The sequence below is a fragment of the Phlebotomus papatasi genome, chromosome 2, assembly GCF_024763615.1.
Source record: "Phlebotomus papatasi isolate M1 chromosome 2, Ppap_2.1, whole genome shotgun sequence".
Taxonomy (NCBI): Eukaryota; Metazoa; Arthropoda; class Insecta; order Diptera; family Psychodidae; genus Phlebotomus; species Phlebotomus papatasi.
In genome coordinates, this window is record NC_077223.1 from 86,699,556 (window position 1) to 86,721,617 (window position 22,062).

Genomic DNA, 22,062 nt, shown 5'->3' on the forward strand with positions numbered 1-22,062 from the left:
CAGAGGAGGTATGTATAAAATTCACTAGCCTGTCTCCGGGAAATTTATTTCCACTTTACATAATTCAGTTGAGATGAATTTAATAAAGAACAGTTATATAGCGAAAAGAGGAAAAAAATTTTTTTAACGATTTTATGGAAAAATTCATGGGAATTAATTTTACACTTAAGAATATACTTCGGTCGAAATGTTTTCATTACAAAGAAAAACTAATATAAAATATCTAATAAAATACTCACATAAAAGTAGTAAAATGTTGTAGAGAAAAAGTTAGGAAGATTTATAGAAAATTTCCAACAGAGACATGGGTAATTCAATAGGTTTTCTTTGAGAAATCCATATGAAATAAATTTTTATTTAATGCTTCATTAGAGATGCTTTTTTGAAAGTTTATATGGAACATCGAAGAATTAAATCCTTGATACACTTAGGACTTAAACCGAGGGACGACTTAGTGGAAAATGATAGAATTGTGGTTTAACCATTATTTTGAAAATGATTGCGCTAAGCCATCTCTCGGCTTAATTCTCAGGTCTGTCAAAACTCAAACTGGGAAAATTAAATAAGAAAAAAGATAAAAGATAAAAAATACAAAAAAGACAGCTAAATATAAGAGAAATGCAAGAAAATAAAAAAAAGAAAAATAAAATAAGGAAAAAACAAACGAAAAACGATAATAAAAAATAGAATAAATATATCCTTGGAATTCCCAGAGAAGTCTAATGCCCTAGACACACTTACGACTTAAGCCGAGAGACGGTTTTGTGGAAAATGATAGAAATGCACTTTACTCATTATTTCTAATATAATTACGCTAAGCCGTCTCTCGGCTTATCCTCAGGTCTGTCAAGACTCTAAGGGGGTCCCGGTCAAAATCCCGAATTCTTAAAAGTGTCATAGCTATTCCCACGATTACACCTGCGCTACCTGCGCTTGCTGGAGGCAAAGGGAAATCTTCTGTGTCTTGGGAAATTATTCTATACATTTTCCTCCATATAATTTCATCCCTTTCACGATTTTGAACATTCGGGATTTTGGCTTTTTCGGGATTTTGGCGTTCGGGATTTTGGCTTTCGGGATTTTGGCTGCTACCGATATAAACTGCTTTTTTCAATCTCCGTATTTCCATTGTCTGTGATTTATTTATTTCTTTTCTTTTGTAATCGTATATATGACTGAATATCCTTCCATAATCCTTGTTCCCATGCCAAATTTCAGCTTTCTACCTTTCCTCAGAGAGGAGTTGTAGTTGAAAAAGTCCTCATTTTGTATGGGGACTGTTGGAAGGAATGAGGGAGGGAAACGTATCTATACATGGTCAAAAAGCCGTCCATTATCCTTGATCCTATCCCAAGTTTCTGATTTCTATTTTCACAAAGGAGTTATAGTGGAAAAAGTCATTATTTTGTACCGAGGCTACAAGAAGTAGTGAAGGAGGGAAGAGCCTATATACATCGTTAAAGAGCCTTTCATTATCCTTGATCGAATGTTAAGTTTCAGCTTTCTACTTCTTCTCAGATTAAAGTTATAATGAAAAAAGTCCACAATTTGTATGGGGGCTACTGGAAGGATGAGTGGGGGAAGGGGGTAGTATCCATGAATAAATAGCTTAGGTCATACACCGACTCCATACCGAATTTCTTGACAATCGGTTCAGCCGATCCTGAGTAATTTGATGTCAAAATAGTATTTTTTTTTTTAAGGATAATGGCGTTTTTAGAAGGACTCCCAGCGAATATCGTGAGTCTCTGCAGTTATTCTTCCTTTATCTCCCTTATTATTACTTAAAATACCTCTAGTCCCATCTGTGGACGCCACACAGAATAACTCCCATACATTTTAACCCATTGCCCTTTGCGAATTCACTTGGATTTTTCGTCAAGTGTAAATTTTTAATGAGTAATTTAGCTTGAAAGAAAAAAAACATGACTGGCACGATCCTTAGCGTTCTTAACCCTTTAAGGACGATTGGAACACCGGTGTCTCATAAAGAAAATTATTTTTCCTGACTACCTAAAATTATTTGTTCCTTATATTTGTACGTAATTGCAAAGTAGAAGGTTGAAGGAACCTAGGATATTTTTTGCAAGTCTCTAGCTATTTGCTATACAGTAAATTTTTAAGCTAAAATATGACGAATTCTTAAATTCACATCTTGAAAATTAATTTTAATTATGTTTTATACTTCCAATTTTTTTTAAGCAAAACCATTTTGGACAAAGAAACCACAATACTCAAACATAATATTTTCATTAAAGTGAAAATTATCATTTATTGTTATTGTGAGAGAAATTACTTAAATTTTTAGGCTATTTTTGTCCCCATCGCTCATAGAGGTAAAAAATACACCGAATTGGACTCTGTTGGATTATCTAAGGCTAGATGTAAGACTTTTTACTGATTTTGTCTATCGGTTTCATTTTTATTGCGTATTTTCGATCCGCGAAAACTGTCTCGTCGTTAAAGGGTTAATGAACTGATTGCTTTTTCTTTAAAATCTTCAAAATACTATTAAAATCGTATTTAGACTTACTCTTTTCGGAATTCCCCTTAGTAATGAGATTTTCGAGGTTAGATTGATTCAATTTGAGGGTATGTAAGCGGCGTCCATCCGTGTGCCCATCCTTTAGCCTCTTCGTGCGTCCTGTCCCCATGCGCTGCATCCAGGTCTCCATTTGGGCCTCTTATGGTTATCCTCGGACTACGGGTTTTGAGTATTGAGACAACTAGGCTTTCAAATAAATTCCATTAGACAGACCGGCTTCAATTTTAGTTACAGTAGACTCTCTCTCAATCGGGCGCAAAATGTTGTTGACAATTTTCACGTTTGATTTTAAAGTAAATTTGTTCAAATTCGCTGTAGTTCCTCTTCTTTTATCGTGATTCTTTATATTTGAGCGCTTTTTGTGGAATTTACAATGATTTTGATGCCCAAATCTCTCGATAATTTGGATGACATTTTGCCCCATATGCGCGATTGAGAGAGAGTCTACTGTAGTCATTTCAGTCCAGCATCACTTTTCCAAGTAATGCTCCTCTGGTGTAGTAAAGGCTGGGATAGTCGCATAATTAATGTAGGACCGTTTTCTCCGCGTGTATGAAATTTTTGAGGTTAAGCCAAATATAACCTCAAATTTCAAAATAACGTCTTTACCAAACAAAAGGGTTAAACAGATCCGTACTTAGGCTCTTGCACTTCTAAAATAAACAATAAATAACTTTTCCACGGATAAATCATCCTGCAATTTGTCAAAATTGCCATCAATAAATTGCATTGAAAACGAAATTAATTTATTTCCAAATATTTACAGATACATTTAAATTAAAAATAACATAATTGTTTTTATCACTGTACTTTTTTTGGGATTAAATATTTAAAGTAAAAAAAATTACACAACTTTTTAAGCTTTTCTCACACTAATTTGTCTTTAATTTATTTATTTTTTTGCTTATTGCATGAATTATCTTCTTAATGCATTCTTCTATAGTTCAAGTATTATCCATTCTTGCAAGAATATTTCCTTTTTTTCGTGTTATTTATTTTTGAAAAATTATTTAAACAGAAAATTTAAAAAATATCCTGAAATTTACTGGTAATCTTCTTGGTATAAAAACTAATATAGAACCACTTTTATTTATTAAAAATATAAACTATCACAGGTAATTTATTGATGGTAAGATGGCTCATAGCAACAGCCTTTAAATTTCTATTTAGTTTTATTTTTTTTTCCAAAATTTTATTAAAGAAAATTATTTATTGAAAAAATCTTCTCGCAAGACGGAAACCCAAAAGCTCTCGTTAAACTTTCTTCTCTATTTTTGTATTGAAAAGCTCGGAAAAATTATTTTTTCAATCATTACAAGTTGTGCTTTTGTGAAATTGTCTCAAAAAAAAATAAAATTCGGTATTGCACAATTTAAAAAAAAATTGAAAGGGCCATTTTAGCTATACAAATTGTCTCAGAAATATACAAACACATTAATTCTTATGCAATGAGCAAAAAATCTATTCGTTTATACTATTCATAATTTACTTTTTTTAATGGATGTTTCACTTTCTTTTTTTAATGCTAAATAGTAGTATTTTATATTCCAAAGTATGCATCTTATCGGCTAATCTCAAAAAGAAATTTTATAACTTTCAAATTCTCTCTCAATCTACTTGATAAAGCTTTGCTTGAACACTTTACAAATAGTTTGAAGATTAATATTCTTGTTCTTCTATCATAATTTAAGTGTTTTTTTTTCTAATCATTTTTTTGGGATTTATCTTTACAACGTCTCACTTTTTCCTTTCTTTTAAAATTGCCACAAGGCTAAAATTCAAATAAACTACACTCCTACCTTGTCTAAAAAAAAAACAAACAAACAATCATCTTAATTCTGTGTAACGTGCCACACAATTAGGTAACTTTTGTCACCGCGATTCTCAATGGTTTGGTTCGGCTCCAATATTATGCTGTTCTCCATGTCGCCATCACCTGTAATTCAAACCGAAAAAAGACCTTGTTGCACAATCATTTGCGAAATTCTCTTCTAAAGCAAGAATATGTGCAATGATATTATTGGAATATTTGTGGTATTTACATTAAAATTATTTATTCTTCATTTTTGTACTTCAGAATAAAAATTTAAACCAAATTAGTTTTGATTAAAGTGCAAAAAGAAATTAGATAAATTAATTTATTACAGCATTGATCTCAAAGGGTCCATGGAATAGGAATTGGAATGGGAAATTATTAAGATTAAAATACCACAATTTTTTTTTCAACAAAAAATATGGAAATTAACCTCTAAAATTAATAAAAGGCATGGAAATATTTTATAAAAGACGCACAGAATATCAACAGAAGCTTGAAGCATTAGCAACGTTCATCACAACATTTTAACTAAACAGAAAATGATTGAAAATAAATTATTATTTTTCTTAGCGAAATTTCTCGCCAAATGAGATCAGTTCAAAGTTTAAGAACTATCAAATTCCTTCTACAGGAAGTCCCGGGATTATGCACATTTTCGCGACTGAAAAAAACACGCGAAATACGAAGTTATCACACTATGAAGATGCACATAAAAAATCTTATGAAAAGTTGCTCATTAAGACTTCTAGAACGACTAGAATTTGGTCATTTAATCAGGAGGGGAATTCTGTAACGCTCTGGCAATGCCATATGACAAATTGGGTTCGAATCTTAGGAGACCTTTTTCGAAAATGCGATCTGTAGCCGTGACATTGCCATTTCAGCTCACGTGGCATTGTTAGAAGTCACATATTTGAGATTTAAACAAATCAATCAAGACGTACTGTGTTTTCATAAAATCATCAAGTAAAGGGATGTCATTAAAAATTCAATGAATTGCATTTTCGAACTCATATGACATGAGAAGAAAAGCTCGAATGGCATTGGGCTCAAACAGAAGTAGATTTTGATTCTCAAATAGTGTCTTAAATAAAAAGTAAATTGAACTCTATTTGCACAAAAAGTCGTTGATGTTCGACGAATTAAAATTCAATTTCGAATTTTCATACTAAATTTTCGAACAAGGTGGGGAAAATTTATCAAATATCACACTAAAAAGCTGGCAAAAGAGTTACTCAGTGATTATGGAGTGATTAAATAATAGGACTAGAACAGTAAGCGTCGTTGTTCTGTTTTTTCCTCACAACAATGTGAAGACCGTCACATTTTGACACTTGAGCACTTCGAAATTCGAACAGGATGTAACTTCCCCCACCTTGCGAAAGTATAAGAAGTAGGAATGTCTCTTTTTTGGATCTTCAAATAGATTTTTGAATTTTTCAAGATCTACTTCTGTACGGAAAGATTGTCAGGTTTCGAACTCACGCGTGACAATGCCACGAAAATTACAGAATTCCCCTACAGGACACATCTGCTAGAATTGCTTAATATCACGATCTCAAGCGTAATTTTAAAGCAGAAGTGAAAGTTCTTCCTTCTATGTTATATATGTGTCGTGTAAAAGGACCTCCCCAGGCCAAAAGGCAGAGGTGATTGCACGAGAGATTGGCTCCTAATACGACATTCTTATAGATATCACCAGAGTTACCCATATATTTACGGAGTTACCACACTATAAATTTTTACATTCAATCAAAAGTCTCGCGGAACTATTTAAAATTGAGTAAATTTCTTATAAAATGTGTCCTGTCTGTGAGAATTTTCAAGTAAATTCTAGAAATCTTATATTGCTCAATTGGCTCAATTGAATTTAAAATTAAATTGTGAAAATTCTAGTGTGATAGCACCGTTAGGTTGGGAAATTTTCATGCGATTGAAATTTCCATGCGATTGAAATTTCCATTCCTTTTTTTCTAAAACGTCTTGCATGTGAGATTCTTAACAATCTCACCTACTGTAATCCTACCAAAATGTCATGTTCTCCGATTTCATGGCTCAAACTTAGCTAAAATATGTTTCGCCACTTCCTGGTCACGAATATATGGGTGACTAAGTAACGTTCCCGGGTACTCAATATGTCAAGTGGTAGAGTACTCGCTCTATGATGCAAGTGTCCCGGGTTCGAATCCCCTTTAGGTCACCAGGAATTTTTCTGGCGTTAAGGGTGTTCAAATTGCATCAAGTGAGCTTCACTGCACTTGATTCAATTCCCTTCAATGAGGAAGGTCTTGTTCCTTCATGGAATGTTGTGCCAGCATTATTATTATTAACTAACGTCCCCGGCTGGTCGCTCTTTGAAGCTTAGTAGCCACCGAACTAAGAAAGATATTGATTTGCGCGGTTTGCGGTAAAGGTTATCGGATGAAAATTGCAACTTGATGCATTGACCACCCATCCCCCACCCCTCCTTCCGCCATTTTGAATACCCCCCTTTTTTGTTTCCTCAATAGCTCCGCCCCTAAGGCATCGATCGGGCTCAAATTTTAGTATTTTATAGCTGGGTCTTAGAGCTTTCGATCAGTACCAAACTTAAAGTCTCCTGCTGATCCCCCTGACCCGAGCTATAAAGGTCTAAAAAAATTTCTAAAAATGGCCATAACTTGTCAAGGAAGCTTCTAAAACCAGCGCTAGGGACGTTATTATTAAACAGAAAAATATCAATTTTCTAAGTCAAATAACTCAAAAACTGTATTGTGCATTAGGCTCAAATTTTAGTATGTTGTAGCTGCATATTATACCTATCAAACAAAAAAATACTTAAGCCGATCCATAACCCCTGCTGACCCGAGCTATAAGGGGTCAAAGTTCGAAAATTGACCGGCCTATATCTCCGGTTATAATTAACATTTTGAGATAAATTTTGGGTTTTTGGTTTCGTGTCAATGAGCGCTTTCAGATGAAAGTCCAAAAATTTACCACAGATGGCGCTGCGATAGCATCAAAGTTTAAACTCATTTTTATCAAAAATGCCATCGCGCATTTTGATCAAATTTTAAAGTGTTGTAACGTAGGCTATGAAGTTTCCAAAAAGTGGTATAGGTTCGCTGTGGTTACAATAGAACCGTAGATATCAGGGGCCAATTGTTTACGGAATTCAAAACCTCATATCTCCGATTCTATTTTACCGATTTTGACGAGTGAGTGTGCAAATTAAAGATCTCTCAAAGCGCTACAACTTTACAAAACATTTGAACTTCGTAGAACCAACGCTAGGAACGCCACAGTCGAAAAACCAATTTTCATAACACAGTCGCTCAATCAATTTTGACGATTACTTCGGCGTGAATATAGAGGACATTTATATCTGTATTTCGTCCAAATATCATTTTTTGCTCAAATTATGCCGTCTGTCCGATTTTGTCGTTTTAGTGTAGAAAATGTTTTTTTTTTCACAATAACGCTGCATTTAATGCTACACCTCAAAAGAACTTTCGCATCATTTCTCAGTCCATTTCAACAGATTCAATAGAATAGAATAAAATAGTTTTGAAGTAACAAAATTGTTTTCGGTTCAATACCGTTTGATAACGGATTGGAATCGGTTCAGGTTAAAGATTATGTGAACGGTCACTGAGTCGTCTTTTGAGAGGGTCCCTCGAAGATCAATAGTCTCTATCTCTAACCGTGTGGCCGCTAGAACTGGCAACAACCGACCGGACGGACAAACAGTATGATGTAAAAAAAACCGGAAACATAAGATTTCCAAAATTGTATCAAAATTTAAGTTGCGAGTTTGAGGATTTTGCAAAGGATTCTGTTATGTAGGCTTCAGACCTAAGGCTTAGCCATATGGCTTAACTGCTCTCATTTTTTTATCAATCAATTTTGAGAACTTCGGGAACTGGGCTAAACCTCCAGTCTGAAGATTGCTTTACATCCGGACGTTATGTTTTCAAGGTCAAAGGTTAAAAAAGCTCTAGAGAGTATATTTCTCAACTGAATGGACTGTGTTTGGGTTCGTTGGAAAGGTCTTGAAATTCTTCACAAACCTTAACCGATTCCAAACGGTTATGAACCGGTAAAGAACCGATTCATAATAATAAGTAATTTTTATCCGAAAATCAATTGTATTACCCCTAAGCTATTTTAGAAAGATCTTTTGATGATTCAAATGGTTCAGTAAAATGGTTGTGAACCAGTAGATGAATTCGAGCACTTTGAAAAATCTTGGACACTTTGCCACTACTTTTTAAAATTGTTTTAAAGGTTTTTGGGAATTGGAGAAAGAGGAACATCTTATTTTAGATTAAAAATAAACAGAAGTAAATCAAATTCAAGCACAGAAGACAAATGCAGATAATCTGAAGTAATTTTACAGTGCCAAATGAGAGAAATTTCTGTGAATCCTTTCACGGAATCACTATAAATTTATTTTTTTTAAAGCAATTTCGTGCTGATATTAGTGCTTTTTGTGAGGATGTAATTTTTGTCTATCAGTCTTCATGACAAAAGGCTTAAATTGAATAAAATCATGAAGACTGATATCGAACTAATTTAATCCCGAGCTCCCAATACTTTTCATATTTTTTTACAGCTTAATATTTGGAATTTTTTCCAATAAAGAGGAATCAATATTTTTGCAAGTTCTTCTTCAGCATTATTATTATTGAAAAAAAAGATGTTTCAAAGTTGAACTTTGAGCCGTGCTATAAACTTTCAATTGTTTCGTCTATAAATAGAAATGAGAGACAAAGTTGAAGAAGAACAAACAAAAGTCTCCAAACTACTTTAGCAAATAAATAAATATTAGTTTCGACCATCAAAAAAAGCATGCAATATAGCTGAATATATTCAGTTTTATATATTTTTTTTAAACAAATCAATCTCAAAATAGTGTTTCCAATTCCAAAAAAATACAGAAAACAAAATAGAAATTGTAATAAAAATATTATTACCTATTTTATTACTGATTATTTTTGCTTTAAAACTGCAAAAACTTTGTATTTTTTTATTATTAAAGAAGGTGATTTTTTTTTTGGTTTTGATGCCAAAAAACACGAATCGCAAAATATTACGTAGGTGTAAATTTCACTTTCCAAACGAACAAATGTGCAGCTATGTCGCACGCATCATCTGCATGCTCTTCTGTACCACAAAAATACAAAATAAAATTAATAACTAAAAGAAGATGCAAAAAAAGAAATTATATAGAGAAGAAAAATTATTATTTTTTTAATTTTTTTTTAAAAAATAAAGCTAATCTAGCGTTATATCAAATACTAAAAAGAATACACGCATAAATTGTGTGACATGGAAGAAGATATTTTGTATAAAAAACAAGTTAATAAATAAAATTAGTAATATTAAAATGATCTACATTTTGTGATATTTGCAAGTTAATTATTGATGAATTCTATTAGAAAGTTCCTCTTCTAAATTTCTTCCATATCACTTTAGAGGTTTTTTTTTTCAAAATTTACTATTTTTTAATAAAAAAAAATTAAGAACACATTCAATTCAGTGAAAAAAGGAGAAACAAAAATCAACAGCAAAAGATGGAAAAAAAATCTAAAAGAAAGTTGTAGACTTACCTAAACGAAAGTCAATGTATCCCTCTCCGCCAGATAGGACCAGCATATCGGGAGATTTATCAAAGTGAATAGGATTTTCAGCCGGTGTCGGCATTGGCACTGATACGAAAAATTTCACAGAATCCCTGTGTCCGTGAAAAGACAACTGAGCATTTGCCATGAAACATCGTGGAATGAAATTCGTTTTGCTCAATGAACTCGCACTACTCCCTGCACTGCTGCTGATTGACGATCCTCCTGTACTTGAGTTGACTTTTTGTGATCCAACTGTACCATTTGTTTCTGTCAATGGCACTGATATAATCACTCCATTTCCAGTTCCTGCAAATTGAAACATTCACCCTTCTCAACTTCTCAATATTCATTCTTGAGAAAATAAAATTGAAAATAACAAGTTTTATAGTTTTGAAGTTGTCCTATAAAATTTTCCTCTAAAATTCCTTCCAGTAAATAACGTTTAAAGGTTTAGAAATCTAATAAACTTTACAATTGTATTCCCTCATTAAATTATTGAACATTGAAAACTTAAAAAAAACCTGTCAAATTTTATAGGAAAGTTTTATGGCACACTACCAAGAAGAAAATTCCAAAAGTAATAATTCAAGTCGTTGCACCAAATTTAATTAAAACCAAGTCAGAAATGCGAAAAACTACTCCTTTCAATTTTTTAAATGTTCGTTAAGATACAAGAAGTTTTGGATTATAGCAACGCATTTTATAGGACAGTTTTTGAAAACAAATGCCTAAAATTATCCTTTATTGAAGGCTTCTTAAGCTCGCGAAATCGTAATTCTTTCTTTTTTATATTATTCAAACTGTTCATTATGATACAAAAAACTTTGGATTATAGCAAAACATTTTATAGGACTTTTTTCTAAACAAATTGCTATAATTATTCTTTATTGAAGACTTCAGAAGCTTGCAAAACGCTAGTTCTTGTTTTTTTGTTTTTGTTTTTTAATTTCCATTATGATACAAAAAGCTTTTGATTATAGCAACACATTTTATAGGACATATTCGTTTTGAAAACAAATTGCTATATTTGTTCTCTATTGAAAGTTTCGTAAGCTTACGAAACTGTAATTCTTTTTTTCTATTTATCCCTGTTAATTATGCAAAACGTTTTATTATAGCAACGCATTTTAAAGGACATTTTTTGAAAAAAATTGCTATAATTATTCTTTTATGGCTCCTAAGCTTCAGAAACGCTAATTCATTTTTTTCTATTTTTATCTGTTCATTATGACGCAAGAAGCTTTTGATTATAGCAACGTATTTTATAGGACATTTTTTGAAAACAAATTGCCATAATTATTCTTTTATGGTTTCCTAAGCTTGCGGAATGCTATTTTTCTATTTTTTTTACCTTTTCATTAAAATGCAAGAAGCTTTTGATTAAATATAGTAACGCATTTATAGGAAAGTTTTTTCTGAAAGCTATAATTTTTGATTGAAAGACTTCCGAAAGCTTGCGGAACACTAATCCTTTTTTCAATTTTTTTTACGTGATCGTTGTGATGCTAGAAGCATTTAATTATAGCAACGCATTTTATAGGACATATTCGTTTTGAAAACAAATTGCTATAATTGTTCTTTATTGAATGTTTCCTAACCTTCGAAACTATTTTTTTCTATTTATCCCTGTTATTATGCAAAACGTTTTGATTATAGCAATGCGTTTTATAGGACATTTTTTGAAAACAAATTTGCTTTAATTATTCTTTTATGGTTTCCTAAGCTTGCGAAACACTAATTTATTTTTTCTATTTTATCTGTTCATTATGACACAAGAATCATTTGATTATAACAACGCATTTTATAGGACATTCGTTTTGAAAACAAGTTGCTATAATTATCCTTTATTGAAGACTTCCTAAGCTTACGAAAAAGCATGTAAGAGAATAAAAAAGAATCAATAGAAAAATTATTCCAAATGTTTTCCATAGTTTTCCAATAAATGCGTTACTGCTTCAAGAGCATGAAATAGAATAACTTTAAAAACATTAATTCACAATAAGGCATTAGGAAGGCTTTCCTATATATTTTTTCTTTTGTGCTATAAAAATCGTGTGATAAAAAAAAATCAATAGTTTGCATATGAGAAAATACTGTTTATATTTCTCTCGATTTTTTTTGCCATTAAAATTAATTCATTAATAGAAGAAAATGAATATATTTTTTTAATTGTTTTGTAAAATTATCCGACAACATATTCCTATAAAATTGGTTCGCTGTATCAATAGTTTAAATTTTTTTATAACTTAGTATAATATAGTAAACTAATCGAAAGTGAAACTTTAAAGAAAAAATAAAACGTGCTATAAAATAACAAAATTATTTTGATATAATTGTCATTATTTCCCAATATGATGATAATTTCTTTTACATTTCACATGTTGTAAAAAAAAATCTGGTACTTTTTCGCTATAAAAGAGATCAATTTAATGCCATAAAAGCTTTTTTTTACATAATTAAACGAAATTTTCCAAGATTTAGTAACGTAATTTTAACAATTTAAATGAAATTGAACTCTTACGTAAAGAAATGATGGGCGAAATTAAATTGAATTAAAATTTACCTATAAAAATTGAAAAACAAAAATGTTTTTCATTAGAGCAAAATTACTTTCCAAACAAGAATTTAATGATTGAGTAACTATTTTATGGCATAAAAATCTGGACATCATATTTCATAGCGTTAACTTAATGTAAATTTTTCTCAGTAACAAAAAAAAAGAAAAAAAATTCTTACAAATTAAGAATAATTGCAATAAAATGTTATTTTTAATTTTATAGCATAAAAAATTTTAGAAAAAAATACCATAACCAAGGTAGCAGAAATTTTTATACCCCATCAAGTGTTGAAATATTTTTTGTAGCAGTAATTATAACAATGAAAAATTGGGAAAAAGAATATTTTTATAGGACAAACGAAATTTATAGGAAAAAAGTATTTTGAAATACTTAATAAGAATGACTAGAAATTTAGAGATAATTGGATTATTCAATTATATTCATGATATTTTTCCTCAATTATGCTTAGCTGCGGCTGTCGATCGATTTCATTAGCAAAATATCATTATTTTTATAGCACAAAAAATATGATAGAAAATAATACATAATGAAAAAATGTCTAAACAAGTTTTATAGCACAACAAATGTTGAAATATTTTTTATAGCAACAAATATTCCATTGAAAAATTTTGAATACGATTTTTATAGGACGAACGAATTTTATAGGAAATTTCTGGATCATTTATTATAGCACAAAAAAATTTAGAAAATAATGCATCATGAAAAAATGTCGAAGTAACTTTTACAGCAAAACAAATGTTGAAATATTTTTTATAGCAACAAATATTCCATTGAAAAATTTTGAATACGATTTTTATAGGACGAACGATTTTTATAGGAAATCTGAGGAACATTATAGCACAAACACCGAAATATTTTTATAGTAAAATAAAAAAGTTTTATAGCAAAATCAGACAGATTTTTGAAACTTACCGATCCACAATCGGTTGCAGGACACATGAAGGGCGGTGATGCGAACAAAGGAGAATCCTAATTTTCCAGTTCCCAGCATTTTCGAGACATACGGCTCAATGTCCACATCATCGAGATGCTCGTAAGTGTGAGCATGGTAGAGCCTCAGAGTCGAATCTAGCCGAATTGATACCCAGACTCCAAGTCCAGTTGCAGCCATTTGTCTCACCTGGCTCTCCTTTCGCGGATGAGCCTCCAGGATGTGCACAATGCTGAGCGTAATGGGATCGACAATGTAGATTTTATTTCGATGGGCAGCCCAGATTTTGTCCCCAATCACGGCAAGACATCGTACAGACTGCTTCGGGCAGCCGAGTGTGACAAGATGGTAACTCCTGAGATCCCATTGACCATCGAGAGCACGCCTAAAAATGGCAATTTTCCCATTGGCCAGAGCTGCAACGACTCTGCATTCGACATGCACAATGGCCAGGACAGCATCTGGCAGACAGATTTTGTGCAGACAATCCCGCCACCTGGCAACGGAACTGTGAACATAGAGCATGCCATTTTGAGCACCTAGCCACATTGTAGGGCCCACGGAGGACATAGGTGGCTCCTCGAGGGGATTCGGCGAACCGAGAATGGGATTGACGGGTTTGGGAAAGGTGAGATCATCGAGATTATTATTGATCACTGTAACCTTGGAGCCACATTTCTCAAAGTGCATCGGCGAAATTGGTGGAACATCAATTTTCTCTACAACTGCATTGCATCCATCCAAATTTGGTGCAGCATCTTCAGCATTAACTTCCTGAGCCACTTCTGTTGTATTATTATTCTCACTGTACCCATCTCTAGTTGTACTCTTCTCCTGAACATTCTCCTCTGGAACACGCACAAATTCCACCCGACCCAAATCATCCGGACCCTCTCCCGGTTTCTCCAACGTCTCACCAGCCTTTGTCACCTCACTATTCTCCAGCATGGCATAATCCTTCTCCAGGGCTCCCATCACAGTGCATATACACAGCAAATGTGTCTGACAGACAGGAAATGAATCTAGCACCACGCTAGCATCATTAGCATCAATCACCGTCACTGTACTGGCCGTATGGGTACTTGTACAGATCCAAACGTATGAACTTAGTGCCAAATTCGGATCACTCGTCTCCATTGCCAGAGTTATTTGCTTATCCAGTGACTCCAAGTCTCCACCAATTCCACTTCCATTCCCATTGCCACTTCCCTTGTCCGCAGACGAGGTAATTTCTGTGATTTTTGGTGTGCTCTTCTGCGAATAGAAGATACTGGCACCAATGAGACAACCACCATCACGATTGAAACCACCCTGAAGATTAACGCCACTTGCACAGAAGACTTTCATATGAGGATTCGCCTCGGCAATTGGCTGACAGTATATGGGAACCTGTCCGGAATTGATCACATAATAATGATTTTCTTAATTATTTATTATTTGTTTCATTGGGCATTGAATTCATTTTTGGAATTTTTTCCACTTAAAGAGGCGGCTCGAAACAGAATCGAACCAAGGGCATCTGCATCACAAACCCAGTGCTTTTTACTAAAAGTGAGAGAGACAAAGAGACAGAGAAAAGAGAGAGAGAGAAGACGCAGAGACAGGGGGAAATAGAGAAAGAGACAGAAGCAGGTGGAAAAAGAGAGAGACAGAGAGAGAGAAAGAGAGAGAAAGAAAGAAAGAGAGAGAGAAAGAAAGAGAGAGAAAGAAAGAGAGAGAAAGAAAGAGAGAGAAAGAGAGAAAGAGAGAGAAAGAGAGAGAGAGAGAGAGAGAGAGAGAAAAGGAGAGAGAGAGAGAGAGAAGGAGAGAAAGAGAGAGAGAGAGAAAGAGTAAGAGAGAGTAAGAGAGAGAGAGACACACAGAGACAGGGGAAATAGAGAGTCAGAAGCAGGTGGAAATAGAGAGAGACAGACAAAGACAGGGCAAGAGAGAGAGAGACAGAAAGAGAGAGAGAGAGAGAGGCATGGGCAAATAGAGAGAGAAAGGGACAGAGAAAGAGAGAGACAGGGACACAGAGACAGGGGAAATAGAGAAAGAGACAGAAGCAGGTGAAAATAGAGAGAGACATACATAGATAGGGAAAGAGAGAGAGTTAGAGGCAGGAAGGGAGAGAAAGAGATATCGAAAAAAGAGAGAGAGAAAGACACAGAGGCAAGGGCAAATAGCGAGAAAGAGAGACAGACAGGGAGAAATAGAGAAAGACAGAAGCAGGTGGAAATAGAGACAGACAGAGACAGGGCAAGAGAGAGACAGAGACAGGGAGAGAGAGAAAGAGACAAAGACACAGAGGCAAGCGCAAATAGCGAGACAGAAAAAGAGAGAGACAGAGACAGGGGTAATAGAGAAAGCGATAAAAGCTGGTGCAAATAAAGTGAGACAGACAGAGACAGGTAAAGAGAGAGAGAGATAGAGGCAGGAAGAGAGAGAAAAAGATATCGAAAAGAGAGAAAGACACAGAGGCAAGTGAAAACAGCGAGAGACAGAGAAAGAGAGAGACAGAGAGACAGGGGGAAATAGAGAAAGACAGAAGCAGGTGGAAATAGAGAGGGCAAGAGAGAGAGAGAGAGAGAGACAGGGAGAGATAGAAAGAGAGAAAGACACAGAGGCAAGGGCAAATAGCGAGAGACAGAGAAAGAGAGATACAGAGACACAGAGACAGGGGGAAATAGAGAGACAGAAGTAGGTGGAAATAGAGAGACAGGGAAAGAGAGACAGAGACAGGGAGAGAGAAAGAGAGATCGAAAAAATAGAGAGAAAGACACAGAGGCAACGGCAAATAGTAAGAAAATACAAGGGGGAAATAAAGAGAGAGAGCGACAGAGCGAGAGAGAGAGATACAGAGACAGGGAGACAAACAGAGACTGAGAGGGAAAAAAAAACCAAACGATAAGAGATATTAATGTGCAGTTTCCGTTGACCCCTCTTGCAGATAATTTTAAACACTTTTTGATTCTCCGAAAACCAACCTCTAGTCCAAATTTGTTTTTTTTTGGGGGTAATCCAAGTGAACGTCCATAGATGTTTCTGATCGAAAAATTCGTAATTTTCAATTTTTCAAAACCAACTTTGAAGCGCATTTATTAAGCAAATGGGGTAATGTTTGGGGTAGTTGGAAAGGTCTTGGAATTTCACATAAATAAAACTGAACAGGTTCCAATCGGTTTTGAATCGGTAATGAACCGGTTCATAACCGATAAAAAAAATTTTATTTGAAAATCAATCCTATTACTTTTAAAACAATTTTGGGGGATCTTTTGAGAGATTTATGAATCGGTTCAAATCGGTTGAGAACCGGTAAACGGTTGCGAAAGTACTTTTGCGGTATAGCATCTAAGTCACGAGTTCGAGCATTTCGCAAAGCCTGGGACGCCTTGCCACCCCTTTTATTAAACTTTCGCGCAGAAACTTACGTTTAATTACGTACGATCCTGGAAAAAGTCCCATTTATTATTGATTTTTCACTTTTTTGATATATGAGGAACATAACCTCAATTCCTTTCGAAATTACAAAGGAAATAAGGGAGAAAACTGCTTGAGACTGATCAAAAAATTCTTTCTACTGTATTTTGTTTCTAAATTGCCAAATATACCAGAAACAGCGGGATTTCCCTTTCTAAAATTTGCTTTTGATATTTTTGAGGTTATGTCAAACATAACCTAATTCTAATATTTCAATATAATGGAACCTAAGCTCAAGGGAAGAATCCGATTTTGTTTAGAAGACCTTTATTTGGTTGAATTTGGTAAAGGACTGACTTTGTGATGCTGATGTTCTCTGGATGCGATTCATACAAGAATCTGCAGGGGCAAAATGTAATATTCCAAAAGGCAAATTTACAATCCCAAAAGAAGTTTTTAGATATCCTGAAACAAAAAAACCTGGGGAAAACTCCACGGAACATGGAAAAATTGTCCAAAAAACTGCCAAATCTTTCCAAATACGGGAAAGTGCCCATGCTTCGTACGATCCTAAGCTTCGTAATTACCAAATTTTTCCTAAGGAAAAGTGACCAGTTTTTAAAATATATTGCGGAGTCACATTTACTGAGAAACATAGGAAAAATGTTGTCATTACGAAGCTTGGAAGGGATAGTACGAAGCTTCAGAGGGATAGTACGAAGCTTCAGAGGGATATAGTACGAAGCTTGGGCACTTTACACTGCAATAGAAGAAAAAAACTAAATTCACTTACCGGTACTTTGAAGTTGCTATTTGTGCAAGAATTGGTAATTGCTGGTTGCTTCATAGATTTCCCTGGACTAGCTTTGGAGCCGGGTAAACTCCATCCATAGGCATGAAGTCTCCCATCTTCCTTCTGGACATGAGCCCGAACCTGGCGGTACTGTTCGTTCTTGCGCATTTGGGCTCGTTCATTGCTCGGAACGTCCGACGTGAAAGTAAGCGCTCGTGACGTTCCATGACCAGTTGCTCCCGGTGGCAGTGCCAGGCGTCCCTCATTGGTAACCGCCGGCGCCACATGATGATCAGCCGCATTGTACCTCAAATGTAAACCCGGTTGTTCGGGCTGCGGACGTTCTGACGAGCTGAAGAGATTACTAAAAAATTTCCAAAACTTATGCTTTGATTTTTTATCCAGTGACTCCACCGTTCGACTAGCTCTGATCATTTCTGTCCAACGAACAGCTTCCTGCAACTCCATAAATCGCTCCTTGTACTGATTCCGTTCCATCAGCACCCTGGCCATTTCCACACGTGTAAATCTCTTTCTCTGTGCCATACTTATTTCACCCTCATCCTCCTGCTCGGACGAATTCTGCTGCTTCAGTTGCTCTTTGGTCTTCTTCAGTTCCTCCTCCAACTCCGAAATTCGCATTGTAAGCTTCTGTCGTGTTATGAAAGCCGATCGTAGATCTTCACGCATTATCTCATTCTCACCCGTCAACTCATCAACTTTCACAATTAAATCATCCTTCACGATATTCAGAGCATTCTTCGTGGCCAGGAGTTCATTGTTCTCCAAAATGAGATTTTCCACTTCCTTGCCCATTCCTATACCATTTACACACAAAAAAAACCACTTTGTAAAGACCATTCTTTCCAAACAAAAATCTTGATAACTAAATTTTACGTTAATTGCATTTTTATTTTAATTATGAATGATGCAGAAAATTTTAGTATACTCACCGAAGAAGTTATCATTAACTGAGTCGTTAGTTTTTTTTTTTGGTCAGCAAAATATCAAAGATTGGATGCAAAATGGCATAAAAAGAAAAAGATTTTTTTCATCAAAATACTTGTTAGTTTTTTCTCACATAAAATGAATAAAATAAAGCAGACACAAAAAATGCAGTTAGAACAATTTATATAATTTTATATGGAATCATAATTGCCAATCAATCCTGAACTTCAAGAATATTCTCTACGGGAAGGTTTTGAAGCTTCGAACGACGACGGAATCTTCTTAGGGGAAAATACTCTCCCTTCGAACGTTCATGCCTTCGAATAACGTGAATTTTCTTTTATTTTTCCTAAGAGACTTACACATTTCTATTAACTATTAGTCAGCTTGTCATCAATTATTGATAATTATGTGACAATCATGTGGAAATCTCTTAGGAAACGTAACAGAAATTCACATTATACGAAGGCATGAACGTTCGAAGGGAGAGTGCTTTCCCCTACTAGGGGGAAGTGCCCATGCTTCGAACGATCTCAAGCTTCGTAATGACTAAATTTCTTCTATGTTCCTAAAAAAATGTGAATGCAATATATTTTAAAAACTGGGCACTTCTCTCTAGTTTTTAAAATACGTGTGCGATGAGTCACATATATTGAGAAACATAGGAAAAAATTAGTCATTATGAAGCTTGGAATCGTGCAAACCATGGGCACTTTCCCCTATTTAAAAAATGTCAAATATAATCAAGGATAGAATCCAATCGGGTGCTTCATGCCAGATATACGTTAGATCTCAATTAATATATCTTTTCTGTCTGCAGGTAAAGCATTTCAAAACATAAAGCTGGTCCTTCGAGCCGGATGTGTTCTCTAAAAGACTTACGTCTCTTAATAAATTTGACTTATCTGAAGCTTCAAAGCCTTCTGTTACCCATGGATTTGTCAAACGGATAAACTAATTAATTTATAAAAGAATGCGAAAACAGACTTTTCCGGGACAATAAATTTTTATAATGTATTTCAAGAGTCTTTAACTAATCTTGTTTCTTAATAAAAAAAATCATTGAAAATAATGAAATCAAACATCAATTATTTCATCAAATTAGATGTCAAATAACTTTTTGACAATTATGTTTGACAATTACTGTCAAAATTGTCAAAATTACAAACAATTGTTGTTTTGATGTTTTATAAAATATCCCTACAAACTTTAATAGAGAAGAAAACTTGTTAAAAGGTGAGACCAAGGCTACATTGGACTAATTATCCTTCCTTTTTGTTGCATAACCCTGTAATTTAACAGCTGTACATCTTAGTTTAAGATGTAAGGTTATGTTTAACCTAACCTTATAAAAAAGTTAGATTCAATGAATTATTCAGAGTGTGAATAAATTTCCGCGATTCTTGTCATATTCACGAGAAACAGATTGGGCATTTTGCTCTAGTATTGTTTTTCGAAGATTCAATGGAAAAGTCAATATGACGCCTTCATTGCTTTCGAATCCATCACTCACTGAGAACAGCGCCATCTAGTGTAAGTAAATGTCAAGAGGCAAGAAATATTTTCAGGTCTTCAAAAGTAATGTAGTTCACATTATTCAGATGTATTTTATACTAAACTTCAATTTCACTGATGCCTTGACTCATTTTAAATATATTTCAAAAGTTTTCACAAGAGTTTTATGAGTAAAAATTTCCTTTGTTTTGATTTTTCCTGGCATCAGCTGATTTCGATGGTGGTCGATGAAATTTCGAACTTTATTCGAACACTGAATTTAAAGAGAATGTTAACGGACTATCTGATATGGAACTGTCAAGAAAAGAACAATTGACCGGGCAATTGCTTTTTGCTTTTTATTAAAGGTATTTATATTTGGCCAATTTTAGTAAAATATCATTTTCATCTTAAAGAATATTGTCTCAAAGAACGTAAAAAGCATTAAATTTTTCCACGCGTAGAAAAGCAATGAAGGCGTAAAACAGCAATGACCATGTAGAAAAGCCCAGTCAGTTCGCTGTGATTCTGTCCATTATGGGGCAATGCATGATTTAAATTGATTAATTAAATTAAATTAAATTAATTGATTCAATAGCTCCTAGATGCACGATTTTCTCCTAGTCCTACCAAATATTAAGCCTTCCTAATGTCGTTAAGGTCGTTAATAATCAAAGATTCATACTCAATTTCGAATTTTCGAACTAAACTAAACTGTTAAAAGAATTACTCAGAGGATCATGTGCGTCATTGCATTATTTTTCATCACAGCAAAGGTAAGGGCTCCGTTTCAGTAATAACTTTCGGAAGAGACAAAGCCACTCCAAAGCGAAGTCCAACAGATTCGAAAATCTACCGAAAGCCTAAATGTACAAGTCGAATTTCGAATTTCGATATTCTTGACACTTCAATCGTCAACAATGTCAGCAACAGTGTGTAAACGTTTGCTGCAATGAATTTTTGTGTAGTGCAATGGAATTTTAGGACGACAGAACGTTTGTATTGCAATTTAATTAAAATAAATGTTCTTTTCTTGAACTTACTCAATTTTGTGAAACTCGCCGGTTTAAACGTTCGAACTTCCAACAGATTTTTAGGTAAGTTCTCACTGATAAACCTTCGAATCGGTAGAGAAAAAACTGCAACCGGGAAGAGCTATTAAATCGAGAAGGTTATTACTGAACAAGAGGATTGATACTTGAAATTCAAACAGGAATTACTTCGGCCACCATGCTGAAGATATGAGAAGTAAAAGATGGCAAAGCGTTCCAGCTTTACTGAGTGCTCGAACTCACGAGAAAGAGCTCTCCATGTATAATGTTTTCGCATATTTTTGGGTGCATACCGGCTTACAACCGATTAAATTGAATTATAAATTTCAAAAACCATTTCGAAATAAATAATTACTTAAGAAAAGCAGATTATAGAATATTTTAGCATAAGTAACAAAGTAAATTCAAAATAGGTAAATCATTTATGGGTACTATATCCACTTAAGACCGATAGTGACCGATGTTGTCGGGTTAGAAATTTAAAGATCTTTCAAAATATCCAAATTTAAGCAAATCGGTTGAACAATATGCCCACCAAAGCGGTTAAACTTTGATCTTCGAAAATTCGATATCGAAATGGTTTTCGAACATAGGTGTCCAAGGACGAAATATGCACCTTGACTAACTGTTTTTCCCGCCGAGTTTTTTCGGCATTTCTCAAAAACGCATCCTGCGATTTTTTTTTCATTTTAGGATATGTTTTAGAGATTGTCCAGGCGGGCATTTCGTCCATGGAAATACCATTGAATCATTCCTAATTACGTTTTTTCAAGGTCAAAGGTTAAAAAAGCTCTAGAGAGCGTATTTCTCAGCCGAATGGATCGTGTTTGGGTTCGTTGGAAAGGTCTTGGAATTTCTAATGAGACTGAACCAGTCCCAATCGGTTCTGAACCGGTAAT

General features: G+C 34.2%; 1 protein-coding gene across 6 annotated transcripts in view; it reads right to left on the minus strand.

Moving 5' to 3' along the window:
• Positions 1 to 3,274: 3,274 nt before the first annotated feature.
• Positions 3,275 to 22,062, minus strand: part of LOC129804862 (JNK-interacting protein 3) — a 30,001-nt gene continuing 11,213 nt past the window's right edge. For 2 of the 6 annotated variants that reach the window (XM_055852528.1, XM_055852525.1), the window contains 5 exons: positions 18,623 to 18,640; positions 17,670 to 18,487; positions 13,459 to 14,866; positions 9,953 to 10,273; positions 3,275 to 4,481 (listed from right to left, as the gene is read on the minus strand). In XM_055852528.1, coding sequence (XP_055708503.1) covers positions 4,378 to 4,481; positions 9,953 to 10,273; positions 13,459 to 14,866; positions 17,670 to 18,487; positions 18,623 to 18,640 — 2,669 coding nt within the window. In that variant the 3' untranslated portion in view covers positions 3,275 to 4,377. Of the gene's footprint in view, positions 4,482 to 9,316; positions 9,507 to 9,952; positions 10,274 to 13,458; positions 14,867 to 17,669; positions 18,488 to 18,622; positions 18,641 to 22,062 lie in introns of all 6 variants that reach the window. The other 4 variants (XM_055852529.1, XM_055852526.1, XR_008752027.1 and 1 more) reach the window with 3 other exon arrangements.